Below are 17,479 nucleotides of genomic sequence, written 5' to 3'. Positions count from 1 at the left end.
CTGACAGATCCATACGTGCAGCCACTATAGAGTTTAAACACCTTAAAGACCTACATGAACATACAGTATGTACATAACATTGCTGACCTCCAGCCTGTCTCCGTAAATCCCCCTTCCTTTCCAGCCCAATACCTGACCTTTGAACTGTATCTCACTTGCATTATCTTGATTTGTGTGTGTGCGCACTGCTGTGTACTGAAGACACACAATATCCTAAGGTAAACACGGAGCAGCCGTTGTTAACAGCCCTGAAGTGAGCACCTTATTGCCACCAATAAGGGGCAGCTCCAACTAAGCTTATAACAACTAGTAAAGGTCAGTGAGTGATGAGTGTCAGTTTAACACACTCAACTGCATCCTCAGGGCACCATTATTGCAAGTAATATAACCATGAGACAACAAAAAAATTGTTAAGTCAATAAGTTCTTGTTTACATTTGGCACCAATATATAATGACGATTAAAATGAAGTTATGAAGTGTATCTATATTAATGGCCATATAAATATATTTCTGCTTAAAATGTCCAGCTGCTTATTAGGCAGCCCAGTCACAAGAAAAACAAATTGGCATAGTATGTTTCTGAAATCCATAAGTACATGGTGGATGGCATGTTACTTGGTGAGACCACTGCAGACCACTAATCCAGACCCACACAAAACAGAACCGGTTGTGTTTTAGCAAGGTTACCGTCTGCTTTTTAGGCTGCAAATGTGGGTGCTTTGTAGCAACCCATCTGTGTTTTTCCATCTGCTTTTTAAGCTACAATATAGGCGTTGTGTAGCAACCTGTGTTTTTTCAGCTGCGTTTTGTAGCAACCCGTCAGTGTTATCATCTGCTGTTTAGGCTTCAAATGTGGGTGTTTTGCAGCAACCTGTCAGTGTGTCACTATGTGCTTTTTATGCTGTATACGTGGGTGTTCTGTAGCAACCAGTCTGTGTTTTTCCAGCGGCTTTTTAGGTACCAAATTTGGGTGTTTTGTAGCAACTTTTTCGCGCGTTTTTCATCATCTCAATAGGCTCCAAACCTAGGTGTTTTGTAGTGACCTGTCAATGTGTGTACCATCTGCTTTTAAACTCTAAATGTAAGTGTTTTGTGGCAACACGTCAGTGTGTTCCCATCTACTTTTTAGGATCCAAATGTGTTTTTTTTTGTAGCAACCGGTCTGTGTTTTTCCAATGGGTTTTCAGGCTCAAATGTAGGTATTTTGTTAAAACTTGTCAGTACTTTTCCAGCTGCATTTTAGGCACCACACGGAGACATTGCTGTTTTCCTGCAAATGCAATGGTAGGAATGTGCCCCCCAAAATGGAAACTTTAAGCCAAATTCTAATCTTTCTAACCCTGACCAAGTGGTTTTGTGCTTAACCTAACCACTTCTTAACCATAGCATTGATGAAACGTATTGTTTCAACATATCCCATAAATGCTAACATGCAAATGTAACGTATCTGTGACATGCGTTCATCATTTCTTCTGGTATATGGCTTCTATTAGGCCACTGAAGTGATTTCCCTGCACTTTGTAGCTCAGGCTAAACAGGTGCTACGAACATTGAACAACAACAACAGTAACTGCCCAGAGAGTGGAGACAAAGACAAAGAGGCCAGGCACCCAACCCATGAGACTTTACTGTAAGTGCTACAGTACAACTGAATAAACAAGGCAGGAGTGCAACGCTACATAGACACAGCATTTTGCAGACAACTTAAGTGAGCAGACACTGATTGACAGCTTTCTATCTAATGCTAAAATTACCTTTCCCATCAGCACAGCTGATTACCAGCACAAAGTCTGCACAGAAAAACTCTTCAGTGAAAACATTTTGAGGCCAACTCCAGGGAAATTTGTGTGATTGTTCTAATGATTGAACTGAGATGGAAAAGTTTCTGCCCATGTGCTGTCTAAAGATAGTTACTGTGCTTTGCTCTGTTGTGGTCTGCATGGCTGTGAAAGTGGATTAAACAGGCTTTAACATCAAGACGAGCTCTAATGAAACCCAATGGGGGAGTTAGCCTGTCTGTTTGGCCAGCTGACTCCTGTAAAATACCCATCACTGTCTCCTGTTGCCAGCTCTAAAAGTAGCCAGGCGGTGCCAGCCCGTGCACACTGCAGCCTGAGGGTTACACTGCTTAGTGCTTTTGTCTGTATCACACAACAGCTGAAAATCTCTATCTCACCTGCATTAATCTTTGCAATGGTTGGGTGTCGCTACTCGACTTCTTTGAGGTATCAGTTGAAATAACACAGTACCAAGGAGTACTGAAATTTCACCAGTCAAATGAAACCTGCACTAAATCATTTTTGCAACCAAATCTAGAAAAAAATGACAATTTGTATGAGTTTCCTTGCAGCCAATCACTGCAGACATACATACATTTAATGTGATGTGATTGGCCCACTACTGCAGCAGTTACATCTCACTCAGTCTGCGACCAAAACGTTCAAAAGTATGGCTATGCTACACATCTGTAGCATCTGGTGACAGTTTACACATCTAAATGCTTCCAATCACGTGATGGGTATCAAATAAAGTAGAAAGAAAGGTATCAAATGAAGCACTTTATTGGTATCAGTATTACTTCAAAGGTATACTATGCAGGATTTTTGTTCACTGTTAGGGAACACGCTCACCAGCAAAATTAAAAGTAAAAGCCGACCTCTGATTCTCTAATTTGGCATTTTGCTTAGCCATATTTGCTTTTTTTCAGCACCCTGACTGCTGATAACAGTCTAATACCCAGTCACTAGCTTTTCACATCACCTCACCTGAGTGCTGTGGAGGTACACACCCATTAATGTTCCCAACACAGAAAATAAGGATGTGAAGTGAAGACCGAAAGGGATTACTTCTGTATGAGTCTATACATTGTTTGTTTTTAGGAAAATTCTCAATAGGTTACTTTAAAGGGTACTGGTGTTGGTGCTGGTATTGTCATTTTTAAAGCATTACCCAGCCCTGATTGTTACATCTGTCACACTCCCACTTAAAACTGAATACTTTGTTTGATATGTACGATATTCATACTTGTGTTTTTAAAAAACAATTTATCAGCTTATCCGCTTCCTTGCCAAGAGTTGGATGTCTGTTCTGTAAATATGAAGCCACAGCCGCCACCAATTAGCTTAACTAAGCACATAGAGTGGAACCAGTGAAGACAGCTAGCCTGGCTCTGTCCAGAGTTTAAATATGCCAAAAAGCACCACTAAAGCTCACTAATTGGTTTATTTTCTGTGGTAAATTCAACAAGTTGTGGACTCACAAAGGGTTTTACAGGAAGTCATGGCTGGGATCAGTGACTTCTTGGAGTCTTGTCATCCCTGTGAGGTTAAGATTTTCAACCCTATTTGGCTTTTGTACAGATTAAACATGTTAAAATTTTGAGAGGTGCTGCTGGTGGTAAAGAAAAAAGAAAAATTTGACATGAAGTTCTAGTAAACTATAGCAGAATAAAACCCCACATATGACCTACATTATGGTAGGTTGAACTTGCAGTTTTCAACAGTTCAGTCGTTTTTCCACCAGCATCAGTAAATGTCCACAAGCTTAGGACTAATAAACCAAAAGTCTCTGCATTTGTGATACATGCTACCATGTGCAGCACCCACGCAGAACCACAGGTATAGCAGACAGTAAGAGCAAAGACATTTGGAGCCATCTTCACCAATGTCACAAAGCACTATCCTCCACCCACGAGCCCATTTGGGAAAGTCATAATGATGATCAATATGGTGGTAGCACTGTGCACAACATCACCATCTATCATGAGAGGTAAGCCTGAAGAAATACTGGTCAACTGGTATTGACCGGGGCTCAAACAATACATCAAGCCCTGAAAGCTCTATTGCTGTTCACCTCTCTCTCTCTCTGTCTCATTGTCTCCTTCATGTGTCTCTTTTTCTGAATGTCCTCCACTGCGTCTCTCCCCTCAGCAGGCAATGGAAAGTCATAATCATCTAAACACATTCCTGCTCCACCTTTAACAGACTAGTAACAGACCGTGCATTCACTGTGACACAGAACTTGACTGCACTGTCCCCTAACAATGGCTTTGTTGACATATTGATATAAAAACACACTGGTGGTGTTGATATATGCAACATATTAATATGTTGAACTATCAAGGTGTGCAGCCACAGTGGAATAGTTTGTGATTCATATACAGTGGCTACTGTATTGTCACGCTCACACTTTGGCTTCTAGGATATGAATAACTGCAGCCTTGGAGTTAAAGGAAAATATTTGTACCATGGCACAGATGCCATTCCCTCTGCTCTTACTCATTATCCAGCACAATGTCAAAACCCCCCAGGTCACTGAGAGAACATTCCTTCACATTGCCATCTATGGGCATCATAAATAAACATCCCAAATCATGAAAGCTTTCCACTCGCCTTGTAAGGATACAATCAATTTCCTCCTCTGTCCACAGCAGTGCTGTAACAAATACTTTTATTGTATATCTGATCACTATAATAATAATAAACGTGCCACAAGAGGGAGAAAACGCACCCGTTTTGGTGACAACGCTTACTCTTCTTTTAATTAACTTTCACTTTGGGGGATTCAAGATATGAAATCAATGTGGGTTTTTTTCGTGTTTTTAATTAACTTTTAAGATTTGCTTGAGAAGCCACGAAGCCTCTGTGAAGGACAAGCATTAGATGAGCGCACAGGGGCTGGGCAGGGATGCTGAGCCGGGCATCGGAGAAGAGCAGCAGAAGCACTTGTTTGCCAAACTTGCATTTAAAAACAAATTCACACCAAACACGAGCTTGAAATTATCGTCTCAATGTTGCGCATCCGCTTTTGAGACACGCACAAGTTATCGATATTATTCAGCTGGGTCTGCAACTTCAAAGTGCAGCGTTATGCAGTGGGTGAAAAACGTGCAAAATAACGCAGCTGGAAATCCGTCCAAGGAGGGGAAATTCTTTGCTGTGACACATATTTACAAAACTTTCTTTTTTCAGTTTTGTTTTCACCTACCTCATAGCCTTTGATAGTGCGCGGGTCAAAAGCAGAACAGGCAATCCAGTCAAACTTGTCGCGGGTCCATGTTTGGCACAGCAGCAGTACGACAGTCCAATCTAGTCACATCTAAAGCGCTAATGACACACAGCTAACGAGGCTCTCTTTCTACCGTCACCGAGCCGTAGATTGGACGGCGATGTGAGGAGCACCGCGGGATCTCCAAGGGCGCACGAAGAATCACTGCGTCAGGATTGGCCAGAGCGGCCGTGACGCACCGGCAGGTGGCACACCCGGCGAATAAAAAAAAGTCCAGATTCATTCATAGATAATAGCTCTGGGAAACAGTGTGAGCTCAACACGCACACTGGCACATAAAGCCGACAAACTCCACGGGAGTCACACAAGATCAAAATGGTTCAGGGTCCTCCTCGTTTCATCTGTGGCTCTGCACAAGCTGAGTCTGTGCTATTTCCGTTTTAATAATGGGACAGTGGCATCACCCAAAGCTTCAAGCTGTTTCATTTGGCACAAAAAAATGGAGCTGTTTCATTTGGCACCAGAAATGTCCTGTTTTCTAATTGCAGTCTGTTTCCAGAGATGATTCCACTGCAATTCAAAACAGAAAAAAGTGCTGCTATTCTTCTGCAAACTAATTATCTATGTTACACACAATAACGCAGCCAAAATAAGTCTAAATTATGCATTTTTTTTTTAGCAGTTCTTACTAATGGGGCTAAGGAGCTCTCTAAAAATACAAGTAAAGAAGGAAGAGAAAAGCAACAAGCAAAGTTTGGGTTTGGGGACACTTATGAAAATTCATCATTCCACTTGTTTATTTCACCCAATGTGTGGGGAAAAAACAAGGCAAGTGGAAACCGTGTGTGTTTTGACACTTGTCTGAGTGTAATTCAAGGAGCCAAAGCAAATGTTTTAATAATTTTTTATAAACACAAATAAGGAGTGAGTGGTAATCCTTGGAGGAATGTGTAAGCCAATTACAGCTGGCTGCGGGGTCTCGTGGAACGGAGCCTCAGAGCTTCCTGCTCAGACTCACTGCAGACCCTCGGACCACATTTCCTGTTTCCAGTGCGCTGGCAATATTTCTATGAAAATACAGAACGGTTGGAGACATGAATAGGATACCGTGCCGACTTCCTCCATCGTTTACAGGGCTCTCATCATCCTAATGCCTGGTGGGCTATTTGACACTGTGTCTGTGTGTACTTTCCCATCAGCAGCGGCTTGCTTGCATCCTGTGAGTGGGGAACCAGTTCTTTCCATCTGGATGCTGGATGTGTGTGTGTGTGTGTGTGTGTGTGTGTGTGTGTGTGTGTGTGTGTGTGTGTGTGTGTGTGTGTGTGTGTGTGTGTGTGTGTGTGTGTGTGTGTGCGGAAGCTTGCATAATATTGCGACCGCTGTAAGTAGATGAGAAGGATGGCTTAGATACTTGCTGATCTGGTTGGTTATTGGAGTTCATGTTGGGTGTGCTGTGTATTCTCCTATAGCCCTCTGGATATTTGCTAATCTGCGGGTATTAAAAGAATCTTGCATACTTTGCAGTGATGTAAAGTAGTGAAGCAAGAGACAAATAAATCAAGGTAGAATGAGGGCAAATATTGACATAAAAGCCAATTTATTTTATTCCATTGTTGACTACGCCCAGGCTGATTAAGCAAACACTGCAAATAAAGGCTGCAAATGACATCTGGGCCTCTGGGGATAACCTACAGCATTTATCACCGCATTATATAAAGCGAACATGAGGTGTTAACAGCATGCAAATGGAGGAATACGTAAAATAAAGTGTTGAAAACCTCCAAGTAAGACACCCAGTTAGTGTGGTGTCAGGATATATATTTTTCACATCATAAATAATAAGATGGTAAAGAGAACCCGGTCAGTGGTTCTCGTCCAGCACACCTGCAATGTGGGCCTCGACAAACACACACTCTAAGCTGAGCCTCAACATTCACCTTCCTGCAATTTCACACTGTCTGATTCTTCAAGAACTGCATGAACACACTGATAACCAAGTCACAGTAGCCCACTGGTCTACACAGACCGTTTTCACCTCATAATGGCCTCTTCTGTCAACCTCCTACTCTGAAGAGTGTCAGCAAAACATCCAGTAACAAAGAAAAAACGTAGGAATACTGACAAAGTTTTACCTACGTGAATCATAAAGACATCTTTGGTTTATGCCGGAAAAATCAAGGTTTTGTGCTTCTCCTTTAATGACAACAGGCCAAGAGGTACAGGGAACTGTGATGAAGAAGTCTTCAGAAAATAAAGTGTTTGTGCTGGTGAATACGCACACAGCCCATAAAAAGAAAAAAAATATGAATGAGGATCTGAAGGCTTTAACAAAGAGCATTTTCTCTAAAATAAAATTCACTTTGAAGTAGAACTGCAAATATTAGTGGATTCATTGATTACTCTATTGACAGAAAATTAATCTGCAACTTTGTTTTAGTAGTTGAAAAATTCTTTCACTCATAAACTGTCAAACAATGTGATCTTTTTCCTTTGTGATATTCTATGACAGTAAATTGAAAATCACTGGGGTTTGTACTGTTGGTCTAAAAGAAAACAAGACATCTGAATACATCACCTCAGGCTGTGGGAATTAATGACAGGGATTTTTTCACTATTTTCTGACATTTCATTGACCAATAAATGATCAATTAATTGAAAACAAAAGGGCAGAATCACCAATAATGAAAACAATGGTTAGTTGCAGCCCTGCATTGGTAAATATTTGGATATATGTCACATATTGATACTGATACAACAGCTCAGTTGTCTGTAAAACAGAATTACTACAAACTATCAAAGTGAGCAAATTCTCAATTGTATCCTGGAAAATGACATGGAATGAAGAAAACTGATACAATAAATACAATATTTGATATATAATACAATAAAGTAAATATAGTGCAGACAGCACAGTAAAACTCATTTCTTCATTGCTGTAAGTCTAGAGATAGAAAATGCTGACAGCTTCCTGCACAAAAAGGATACACCTTGGCTGATCATTAACAACTGCATGAAGGTTTCAGAAATTTAATATCCTCCTGTGAATTTCCTATGTGTGCTTGAGTAACACTAATGATGGAGAAGATAACCCCCCAAAAAATCAGTTTGACCAGACCAAAACCCAAAGCTATTAAGCTACTATCACTAAGAACTAATTATCATATTTATTTTACATAAACATACTTTTAATATGCGCACCAGCAGCACGCATAGCAAGAAAAACCATGTAGTCTTATATTTTGATGCATGCTGGGTGCTGGTGCAGATGACATATTGAATACCACCAGTCTTTGATTTTCTGGAGGGCTTTTCAATTTGAAAGAATGTTTTCTTTCCCCCTGAAAAATAATTAGAAGCCAACACCCTGGGGGTGATTTTCTCATGTGTGTAGTTTCAGTGAGTCCGTGTCCCTCCTTGACATGTGCGATGAGATAATAGCACCTGAATACCAATGAAGTGTTGAATTATCAAGCATTCCCAGCTCCACATTGCTTTCTCATCATTTCTCTTTGCTCCAATGTCTACTTTTATTCAAACTGTTATTCTTACCTCAAGCGTGCACATTCAGCCTGGTGCTTTCCCTTTTATAGGCATCTCTTCATCCCGCTCCTCGCATGAATAAGAAAACCTAAATCCTCTCACGATGTCCAAAGAACTCTGCATTTTCGGGGACATTTTAGCACTGACCTTGATCACAGCCTGACTTGTCATCCCGACTGTCATCCCTGTCCCTTAGCAAGTTGTTAGTAGAATATACAAGTAGGCCCAGTCTCTCACCGTCTCCCTGCAAAACTTATTTGCCATACGGCCTGTCATCAGGGTCCCCAGTCCATCACCATAAAAGCTTTCCAAAGTTAAGATTGTTACACAAAATATCTGGCTGTATATTTCTCATTACGGCACTACACAACTCTTCATCCACACTCAGATGAGCAAAAATCACTAGAAACACGACTAGGGATTGCACTTCGTCAATGTGCTCAGAGTCTGGCTGAAGTCTGAATCTCGACATTTCATTTATGGGGAAACCATGGAGAGGGCAATCAGTCAGTAATGGCTCAGAGGTCAACTGCCTGTGGTTCAAGCTTGTAGCATGCTGTGAGAGTAACCACAATCAAACAGACTGAAAGAAAGAGTGATGACACATGCTGTAAATTAACAGTCCTGACCCAGTTGCGGGTTAGTTAGGGTTCTAACCTAAATAAAGGACACTGCTTCAGTATGGTGACAGGCTTACTAAGCAGGTCTCCATTAACCCTAAAACTGCGCATAATGAGAACGCAAATATGAAATACGCCGAATGGAAGCACGCCAATTTTGAAAAAAAAAACTCCCATTTATTACAAAAAAGTTTTTACGCTCACATGAGGTGGTATTTCAGGAATTCAAAACAGCCATATTTCACAAAACTGCAAAAGAAACACTTTTTTCACCTTTATAGGTCATATGATGCCATGGTTATGTGCTTGTTGGTAAGAACTACCTCCCGTGGGCATGATGCAGCAGGTGCAACAAGAGGTGTATCTAGTCTATCTATCAGTGTATCTATGGGGGGGAGGCTTATAGACCGCTAATTTGTGGACTCACTCGTATATCTGAGTTCTTTTCATCTCCTTCGCAGCTGAATGTCTCTCGTGAGGTGGATAATTGATCTGTTGATTCGATCAGATCAGAGGTATTTGCAGATTTCTGTATGTGAAAGCCAGTTTAAGGCCCAGCGAATGATGTCAGTATGTCAGTATGCAACAACTCTAAATTATTTTGTGTTATGTTAAAACAGCAGTCACTTTTGGTTTTCCATGGGACATGAACTGCAGTCTCCTGGGTGAAAGTATGATTTTGTTTGACTAACCCATCTCTGATCCCTATTAGCAGACTTTCTTGCTCTTTTTACTATGTCAGTTGCTCCGAGCGTCAGGTGTTGTCAGAGATGGGTTTACATGAGAGTTAGTTGAAAGCCCGGTGTGTCTCATAAAGACGCTGACGGCTGCCTTTAAAATCAATATCAAATGCCAAGGGGCTTGACAAAGCATCAGTATTTGACAACCTGGGAATGGGCTGAAATCCTATAAAAGGAGTCCTAAAAATACCCTGGATGACTGCATACATGAACACAAGATAGAGGCTAAAGCTGCATGTCCCAGGCAAAAAGTCAGCAGGTAATGATCCCGGTAGAAGACAAGGGTGTAAAGTAACCCAGCTTAGAGAAAAGAATCTGCAGAGATAAAAATGTCCAGCCTTTTAGTGCCAAAAACCTTAGATCTGTCACTTCACAATTCAACTTGATAACATCTTTCTTTCAATGTTCCCTGACTGACAAACACCTTCATTTCCTCCAGTTTGTAATACTGAAGTCTCAGGCAAAATCAGAAATCCCTTCAATATAATCAGGGCTATTTTTTCAGACTCTAGAGAGCTCCCCAGACGACATTAAATTTTTATTATTTTCAAAGGCCGAGCTGTGCTCTTTTTAACAAGTAAACTCATCTTCATGGGTGACACGGCAGATCACCCCTTTAAAATGCAAACAACTCTTGAGTTTGTTTGTTGAATTTCCACTCCCTGTCATCAGTCATTGCTCCACAAAACATCACTTTGATCCACAGCCACACAGATAATTTTAAGTCTTCTTAATAACCAAATGCCGTCATTGTCAGACTCAAGGTGAAGAGGCCGTCAGCAGCGGTTCATTGTGATGCATGTTACGCAGCGTCCTTCATAAAATCTCGCATATTCTTCTCAGTGCAATCAGAGGAAATCAAAATGACGAAATGAAAGTGAACTGAGGAGGCTCATACAAAACAGACTCTTCAAGTTGACAAACACAATCAGTCACCCCAGACTTTCCTTGTTTCGCCCTGGTTTCTGCAGGTCCCATCTGTCACCAGTCAGCAGCTATTCAGTCAGAACAAAAGTCAGATTATTGAGGGTTTTAATTATGCTGAAGGCCTAAGCTAATTAATTATTGTTATCAGTGGTATGGAACATCCCTTTAGATAAAGAAACCAAATCTAATTATCTTTTGACCTCTCTCTTTCCCCTCAGTAAGCTCCTCAGCATGTGTACAGTCAACACACGACACACATGAATTTGAAAGTCAGACATCAATATTCTACGGAAATTTTCACTACAGAATTGTGCAATAAATTGTATTCACTGGCATTCATTGTCTCGCTAGCACACAGGGGGATAGAAGCTGAAGCTTTTCCATGCTTGAGATAACTTAGCAGCATGGCTCAGAGCTTTGACAGACCCAGTCGGACCAACTCAAGCCACAAAAAAGGGGCTTTCCCTAACGACACAATGCATAAATCACTTGTTTGTATCAGCATGCAACGGAGCAAACGCTTGATCGCCATACTGCTTTGTCTCTCCTCCCTGAGTCCCAGCTCCACTCCTTTCCTAATGATTTACCAACTGTGCACCTGGTTAGTCCAACAACGATCTTCCAATATTCATAAAAGGAAGACACCCAGCGGGGGTTTTACTGGGTACAGTTGAAAATGCAAGCACTCATGGGGCGTGTGTGTGCGCCTGTGATAAGGAATGAGAGTGTGACAGTGAGAAAACAAGCAATGGAGCACAATTTCTGAGTTTTGAACCCTTATATGTGCAGAATAATAGCTGAACCTGAAAGGCCAAAATGAGGGTGTTCATCCTTTTTGTGTCTCAAGCAGATTCTTGGCTCGGTTACTGAATTGAACATCCAGACGTCCAGATGTTAAAAATCCCAGAGATCTAAGGGATAAGAGTAATAATCAAGATAAGCAAAGGCAAAGGGCTGTAATGTAATAACGAATCAGTGTGTGTGTGCTTGTGTGCTCCCTGCCCACACATACAGCGCAGATCCGTCTGCATGTCTGCCTTTAAGCACCCAAATTTACTCTGTTTATCTCTTTGCACTTATACAATCAGGTTAAGAGCTGATAAATATCCTCCCTCTCCTCCTCAGCCTGCTGAAGAAAGACCACATCTGGTCTTGGTTGTTAGACTCATATTAGCTCTTCATGCAGGACTAATCAGAGCCATTCCAGCCAGGCTTTTGGGATAATGCTGGATCATACCGTTTTGATGGACTGGGAAACAGTTCATCACGTCTCATTATCTCATGAGGACACTGTTATATCTGCACTTTGCTAATGTTAATCAAAATCTACAAGGGGTGACACTACTGTAGTAGCAGAAGTGAAATTATTGCACAGGTCATGAGGACAATCAAAATCCATTTAGGAAAAATCTTTGTTGGTTTAGGAACAAATCTAACTGAATATTCACATTAACAGCAAGAACTGAATGGCGCTTAGTGTAAGCATTCATTCTGTTCAGCCCACGTTAACTGTGACCTCCATTCGGTCCTCAAAACCAGTTGTCTGTCAGCAGCAGCTCCTAAGGTGCTGGAAGGAGAGCAGCCAACCAAACTGTTTCACCTGGCTGACAGAAAGCAGAAAATAAAAGGAGCTATATGCGACATTCAGAACATAAATAAAGCAGCAAACCACTCTTTGCTTTGTAAAGATATGGTGGATTAATGGCATCCTGACCACAGAAGTCATGTTACCTCTATCCCCTCTAAGGGGCTCTGGTGATAAATGGTCTGGCCACTAGTGGCTATTAGTGCATGTGTGTCTCCCACTGGCTACCTCATTGCTGCTGCTCTGCACTGTGCTCATACAATGGTTATCACTGCTGCTGGGATGGCACTGTTGCAGAAGTGTAGTGCACACTCTCAGGTTTACCCCGGGTAAGCGTAAGCTCTGTCACCACTGTTGCGCTTTTTATTGAGCTAAAATGATCAGCTGCTAGCTGGCTCAAACAACAACATCAACCTATAATGGCATCCAAAGAATCATTTAACATCACCAAAGTCATTAAGGATTCATTCTTTGTGGACCACAAATCACCAACAAATTCCATCCTTATCCATCCAACAGCAGATATCTTATTTTGAACCAAAGTAGTGGCTGATCAACCAACGTTGCCATCTCTGGCCGCAACGTTGACGTGACTAAAATTAACAAAATTCAGACATTTCAGGAAACGTCAAAGTTCTGCAGGGATAAAGCCACTGTGTATGCAATGCCCTAAACAAGCTGTATATCCTATACCAATGAATTATTCAGCAAGAATCAAGACCTTTTGTACCAGTGACACCAAGCAGAGTCCCAGTTGACAGTTCATTGATAAATGATTCAATACTGCACACTCATGTATTCAGAATAAAAAATGAAAATATCATGTATGTATGGCATCACCTTAAAAATGACTGGCAAAAACATGTTTCATGGCTGAGCTGAGCAGTCTATTATCCATGACAGACAACACAACACAATAAAGATATAAACGATTTCACGTTATTAAAATTGACAGGCTGTTTATCATGTCCCTCTGGATGATAAACAGACAGAGAGGTGAGTGAAAAAGATGGAGAAGAGGAAAAACAACAGAAAATGTAAGTTATTTTCACTCTGCAAGTTATTCAGCCTTTTATAGAAGAGGTTATATGAAGACGCTATCTTTTAAGGCCAGTGTAGATGACACTTTCGCTTTGTTTCCCACCAATGTGGAGAAACTCAGAAACTCCACTTCTTTGTTTATACTTCTGAAAACTGTAAAGGCCAGGAGGTGTCTCCTTCCTTCAAAATCTCAAAATAAGTTTCTCGCTTCAGTGAAAAATGTGTGTGTATGGTTCTTGATCAAATAACTTCACCAACAGCACGCATCCTTTAGATTCAGATTTAGAGATTTGATTACAGAAAGATTTTTTAGAAGTTCAAAACTCAGTTAATTAAAAATATGATTAGATACAAAATACCCCAAGTAGATATATTTGCCTCCAAATTGCTTCTGAGTCTCAAATATGGAATTAATAATACTTGCGGATTTGTTTATTAGTCACTTCAGGCCCATCTATGTACTACCAAGAGAGACAGGAATGACTGGACTAGAGAGGATGCATCACAACCAACAATAAAGTACATTCGTCAATGAATAAAACATAAGATGTAGGCTCAAACAAACTCTAAATTGGAGGCTGGTCTTCTGACAAAAAGAGAATCCGCATATTTTGAAATCATCAACTTGGTTGTCATTTTCCTAGATTTTTATGGTATCAACATACAGCTCCAGTTAGCTGAGAGTTGCTCTTCAAAATACCCTCAAAGGGCAAAGCAGGCTCCAAAAATTGAGTGTAGAGTTCAGGCAGGCCACAGTGTCAAGCTCGGCTCACATCCCAGCTACATCAGCTGATGGACCACATGATTCCCTTATATGCAAGTAATGGGTAAATCTCATTCAGGGCGCCCTATTTCAACTGCTTTATCCTGCTTACAAAGGTTGTTTCCTCTGCAAGTCACCTCCACCCCAGCTTCTCCTTTTCACGCTGTGTGTAACTTATCAATGTCATTTCCAAAACATTCTCATCAAGACACGTCACATAGTGCCACTCTGTCAGTGACCTTCCGTGTCTACTCATGACATTTTAGGCATCCTTGTGCATTAGCTGTTTACGCTCTGGGATGCCATTACGGTGCTGTCAACTAATGTACATGGTGGGATCACACAGCCAGTTACGATGATGTCAACAAATGCACATGTAGTGGGATGAAGCTGCACAGTTCTTATGTTTACTCTACAGCACATTCAGAGATGGTTAGTTTTAGGCAAAAGTACCACATAGTAAAGTGTAGAAAAACACACACACACATCCACACAGGAAGCAGATTCCCACGCAAAAATTAGTAGTTTGTGAGACCCATCCACTTCTCCACCCACCTGCCCTATAAGTGCACCTGCGCTTCTTATATTACGCTGTTCGGCCACATTCTCAAATGACGCCCCAGTGCGCGTTACGTGTGGATGTGCCCCGTGCCATCCGCTAGAGTATAATGACAACACCACCAGTTTTGTCTGCGCGTGTTCTCATCTGAAGCCGTCCAGCTGCGTTCCACTTGGACGCAGAAGATAGCTTTTGGCGTCAGGTTTGTACGCCGCGAGCACTGACAGAGTGGTGCTATTTGACAAGTTCGGAGTGAGAACAGGCTGTCATCACTGATGTTCGTTGATGCTTGCTCTGTTCTGGACCAGGGGTCTTTGGTGGTACTCTCTCTGCCTCAGGCTTTCGACATTTGCCTGTGGAAGGGCAGAGGGATGTGCTCTCTCTGCCTTAGGCTTTCCACGGAGGCATGTGGAAGGACAGAGAGGTCCCAGAACAGAGCCATACTGCCAAATATCATATCATAAATTAAAAAAAGGTTTTCTTTTTGGCTTTTTTTTACCCTAAGTGATCCTGACTGAAACATGCGTCTTTCCATGTTGCAGCAGGGCCTGCATCCAAATTTTCAGCATTTTTTTTTTCATTTCTCCACTGCCACTTGTCCTTTCACTTATCAAATGTAGACAGTCTCAGATATTGATTTCAAAAATTCCAAACACAATCAACATCCAGTGCTAAATTTAAATTTGATTTTAAATTCAGAAATACTAATGAAACACACACAGCAAATGAAACATTTTTAAGGTGATGTTACAAAATCCCATCCTCCACTTCTACACAACACGATTGCAAAAGAAAAACTGGTAATCAGCAAAACAAGGAAGCTTGCTTTGTGAGAAAAACAAACTTCCTTGTTCGTGTTGTTTCAGCAGTAATAAACAAATATTACAATATGTACAATATGTGAGCAATTTAAATCACACCAGATTGACTGTAATAAGTTTCATGCTACGATTGTTGACCCCAAATATTTAAACGTGTAAATTGAATGGGTGGATGGATGGATGAATTAACAAATAAACGCATGAATGAATATCATCTGTGTGAAAAGAGTTGGCTGAAGGTCTAATTTAGTGTCAGCAGAGCAGTAAATGTTTTCACATCTCTCAGGTAACTCTATAACAAAGCTGCCTTTTGGCTGCCTCTTCCTTAGCACATTCTGCTAAAGGCAGTAAATGCCATCTGTGAGTATTTTTTGTTTTGTTTTCATCACTTGGTGGGGACTGTGGCAGGTCAGCCATGTCAATGCATGGAGACCAAAAACTTGGTTGCTTAAATTGGAACCTCAAAAAAAAAAGAAACCTTAAAGCAAAGGGTAAAGATACGTTCTGTGTATGCATGTAAGTATGTGTGTGTGCATTCCTACCACATTTACACGGTGCCAAGATCCTGATGTGTTTACGATCACGCCTCTGTGTTATTGGTTCTGCATCGAGGACTGCCAAGATACTGCCACCACTGGGAAAACTGACACAGCATGTAGTGCAGGTGCAAAAATCTGGGAGGGACAGTGCCCACAAAGACAGGCAGAGACAAAAAGAAAGACAAAAGGCAAGACAGAAATAGACTCAGACACCAACACACTCATACATGGATGCACAGTTTTCTCTCGTTTTGGTGTAATTTAAAAACATTTCGTATCATAATGTCAACTTTGGAGGAAGGGATTAATATCAAATCAAATCAAATCAAAACGACCCCAACTAATTATTTTAATTTTCTACAGTACAGATCTTCACAGAAGAAACCTTTGCCACACACAAAATGAAAAATGTCTTCCTAAGTCCCTTATCCTTGCAATCTTGGAGACAGCATTTTAACAAAAAATCTCAAAATGAGGTCCAGCCTACTTGAAGGCAGTGTCCGGTATCATTGCCTATATGCTATATACTGCACTACATATATTGTCCACCATTTTATTTAAATGTCTCAATTCTGAGTGTGTAAATTTCTTCACTGGATAGCACCCTCAAAATATCTGCGATGGTATAGAAAAAGCTGTGTCCTGTTACAGCCTTGTCCATTCCCACAGGAGACTCCTCACTTTCCCCCTTACCTATGTTATTAGTATTCCCAGTGTTCCCAGTGCTCCTCTGTCTTTATATTTCTCTATCTTGCTTTGTTTGTGTGTGTGTTGGTGTGGTCTCCCACCCTCATTCTCCCGGCTCTGCTCATCATGCACACCTGCCTACAGTCGACTCATCACCTCTCCCAGTCTGCTCACCTGCCTCTCATCAGCTCATCAGTATATCTACCCTGACTCTTCTACCATCCTTCGCCAGATTGTTGTTTAATCCACAGTGGATCATGACTCGCCTGCTGTCTTCCTGTTTGTCTCCCTGTTTACCTGCCAGCAACCTCCCAGCCTCCAAGCTTCCCTGCCTGCTGCGCTTCCACCCTCATCTCACACTACCGCCATATGTCCTCTGTTTAGGTTCAGCGTGTGTCCGTAACAGTGTTCATGCTAACATAAACAATCACATTGTCAAGCATCGAATTTTATATATTGGAAAATTACTGCTGTTGTGCGACTCTATGTCTGATCTCGATAACGCTAAACAGACAATTTGCCAAAGAATAAGTGTCTGGAATCTCTGCTCATGAATGAGAAATCTATTGCGTATTATTATAAAGGGATTAGTGAAGGAGTGACAAAGCTGCTACTTCCAAAGCTTTCAACAACATATTGTGACTTTTTT

The 17,479-nt window shown here is 41.2% G+C and overlaps 1 protein-coding gene across 7 annotated transcripts in view; it reads right to left on the bottom strand.

The window, feature by feature from the left end:
* The window catches only part of chrm3a (cholinergic receptor, muscarinic 3a), a 109,091-nt gene extending 92,148 nt beyond the window's left edge, over window positions 1-16,943 (bottom strand). For 3 of the 7 annotated variants that reach the window (XR_015778374.1, XM_088086247.1, XM_042502807.2), the window contains exons 1-2: window positions 16,837-16,943; window positions 16,147-16,278 (exon numbers count right to left, since the gene is read on the bottom strand). Coding sequence is in view for 1 of the 7 variants with exons in the window: in XM_042502805.2 (XP_042358739.1) it covers window positions 4,988-4,992 (5 nt within the window). In the remaining 6 variants the exon portion in view is untranslated. Of the gene's footprint in view, window positions 1-4,987; window positions 5,389-16,146; window positions 16,279-16,836 lie in introns of those variants that run through there. The other 4 variants (XM_088086246.1, XM_042502805.2, XR_015778373.1 and 1 more) reach the window with 3 other exon arrangements.
* Window positions 16,944-17,479: the final 536 nt, after the last annotated feature.

The sequence above is a fragment of the Plectropomus leopardus genome, chromosome 13, assembly GCF_026936395.1.
Source record: "Plectropomus leopardus strain MGB_pleo_1.0 chromosome 13, ASM2693639v1, whole genome shotgun sequence".
In the NCBI taxonomy this organism is placed as follows: Eukaryota; Metazoa; Chordata; class Actinopteri; order Perciformes; family Serranidae; genus Plectropomus; species Plectropomus leopardus.
This window is presented reverse-complemented; position numbering and strand designations above follow the sequence as displayed.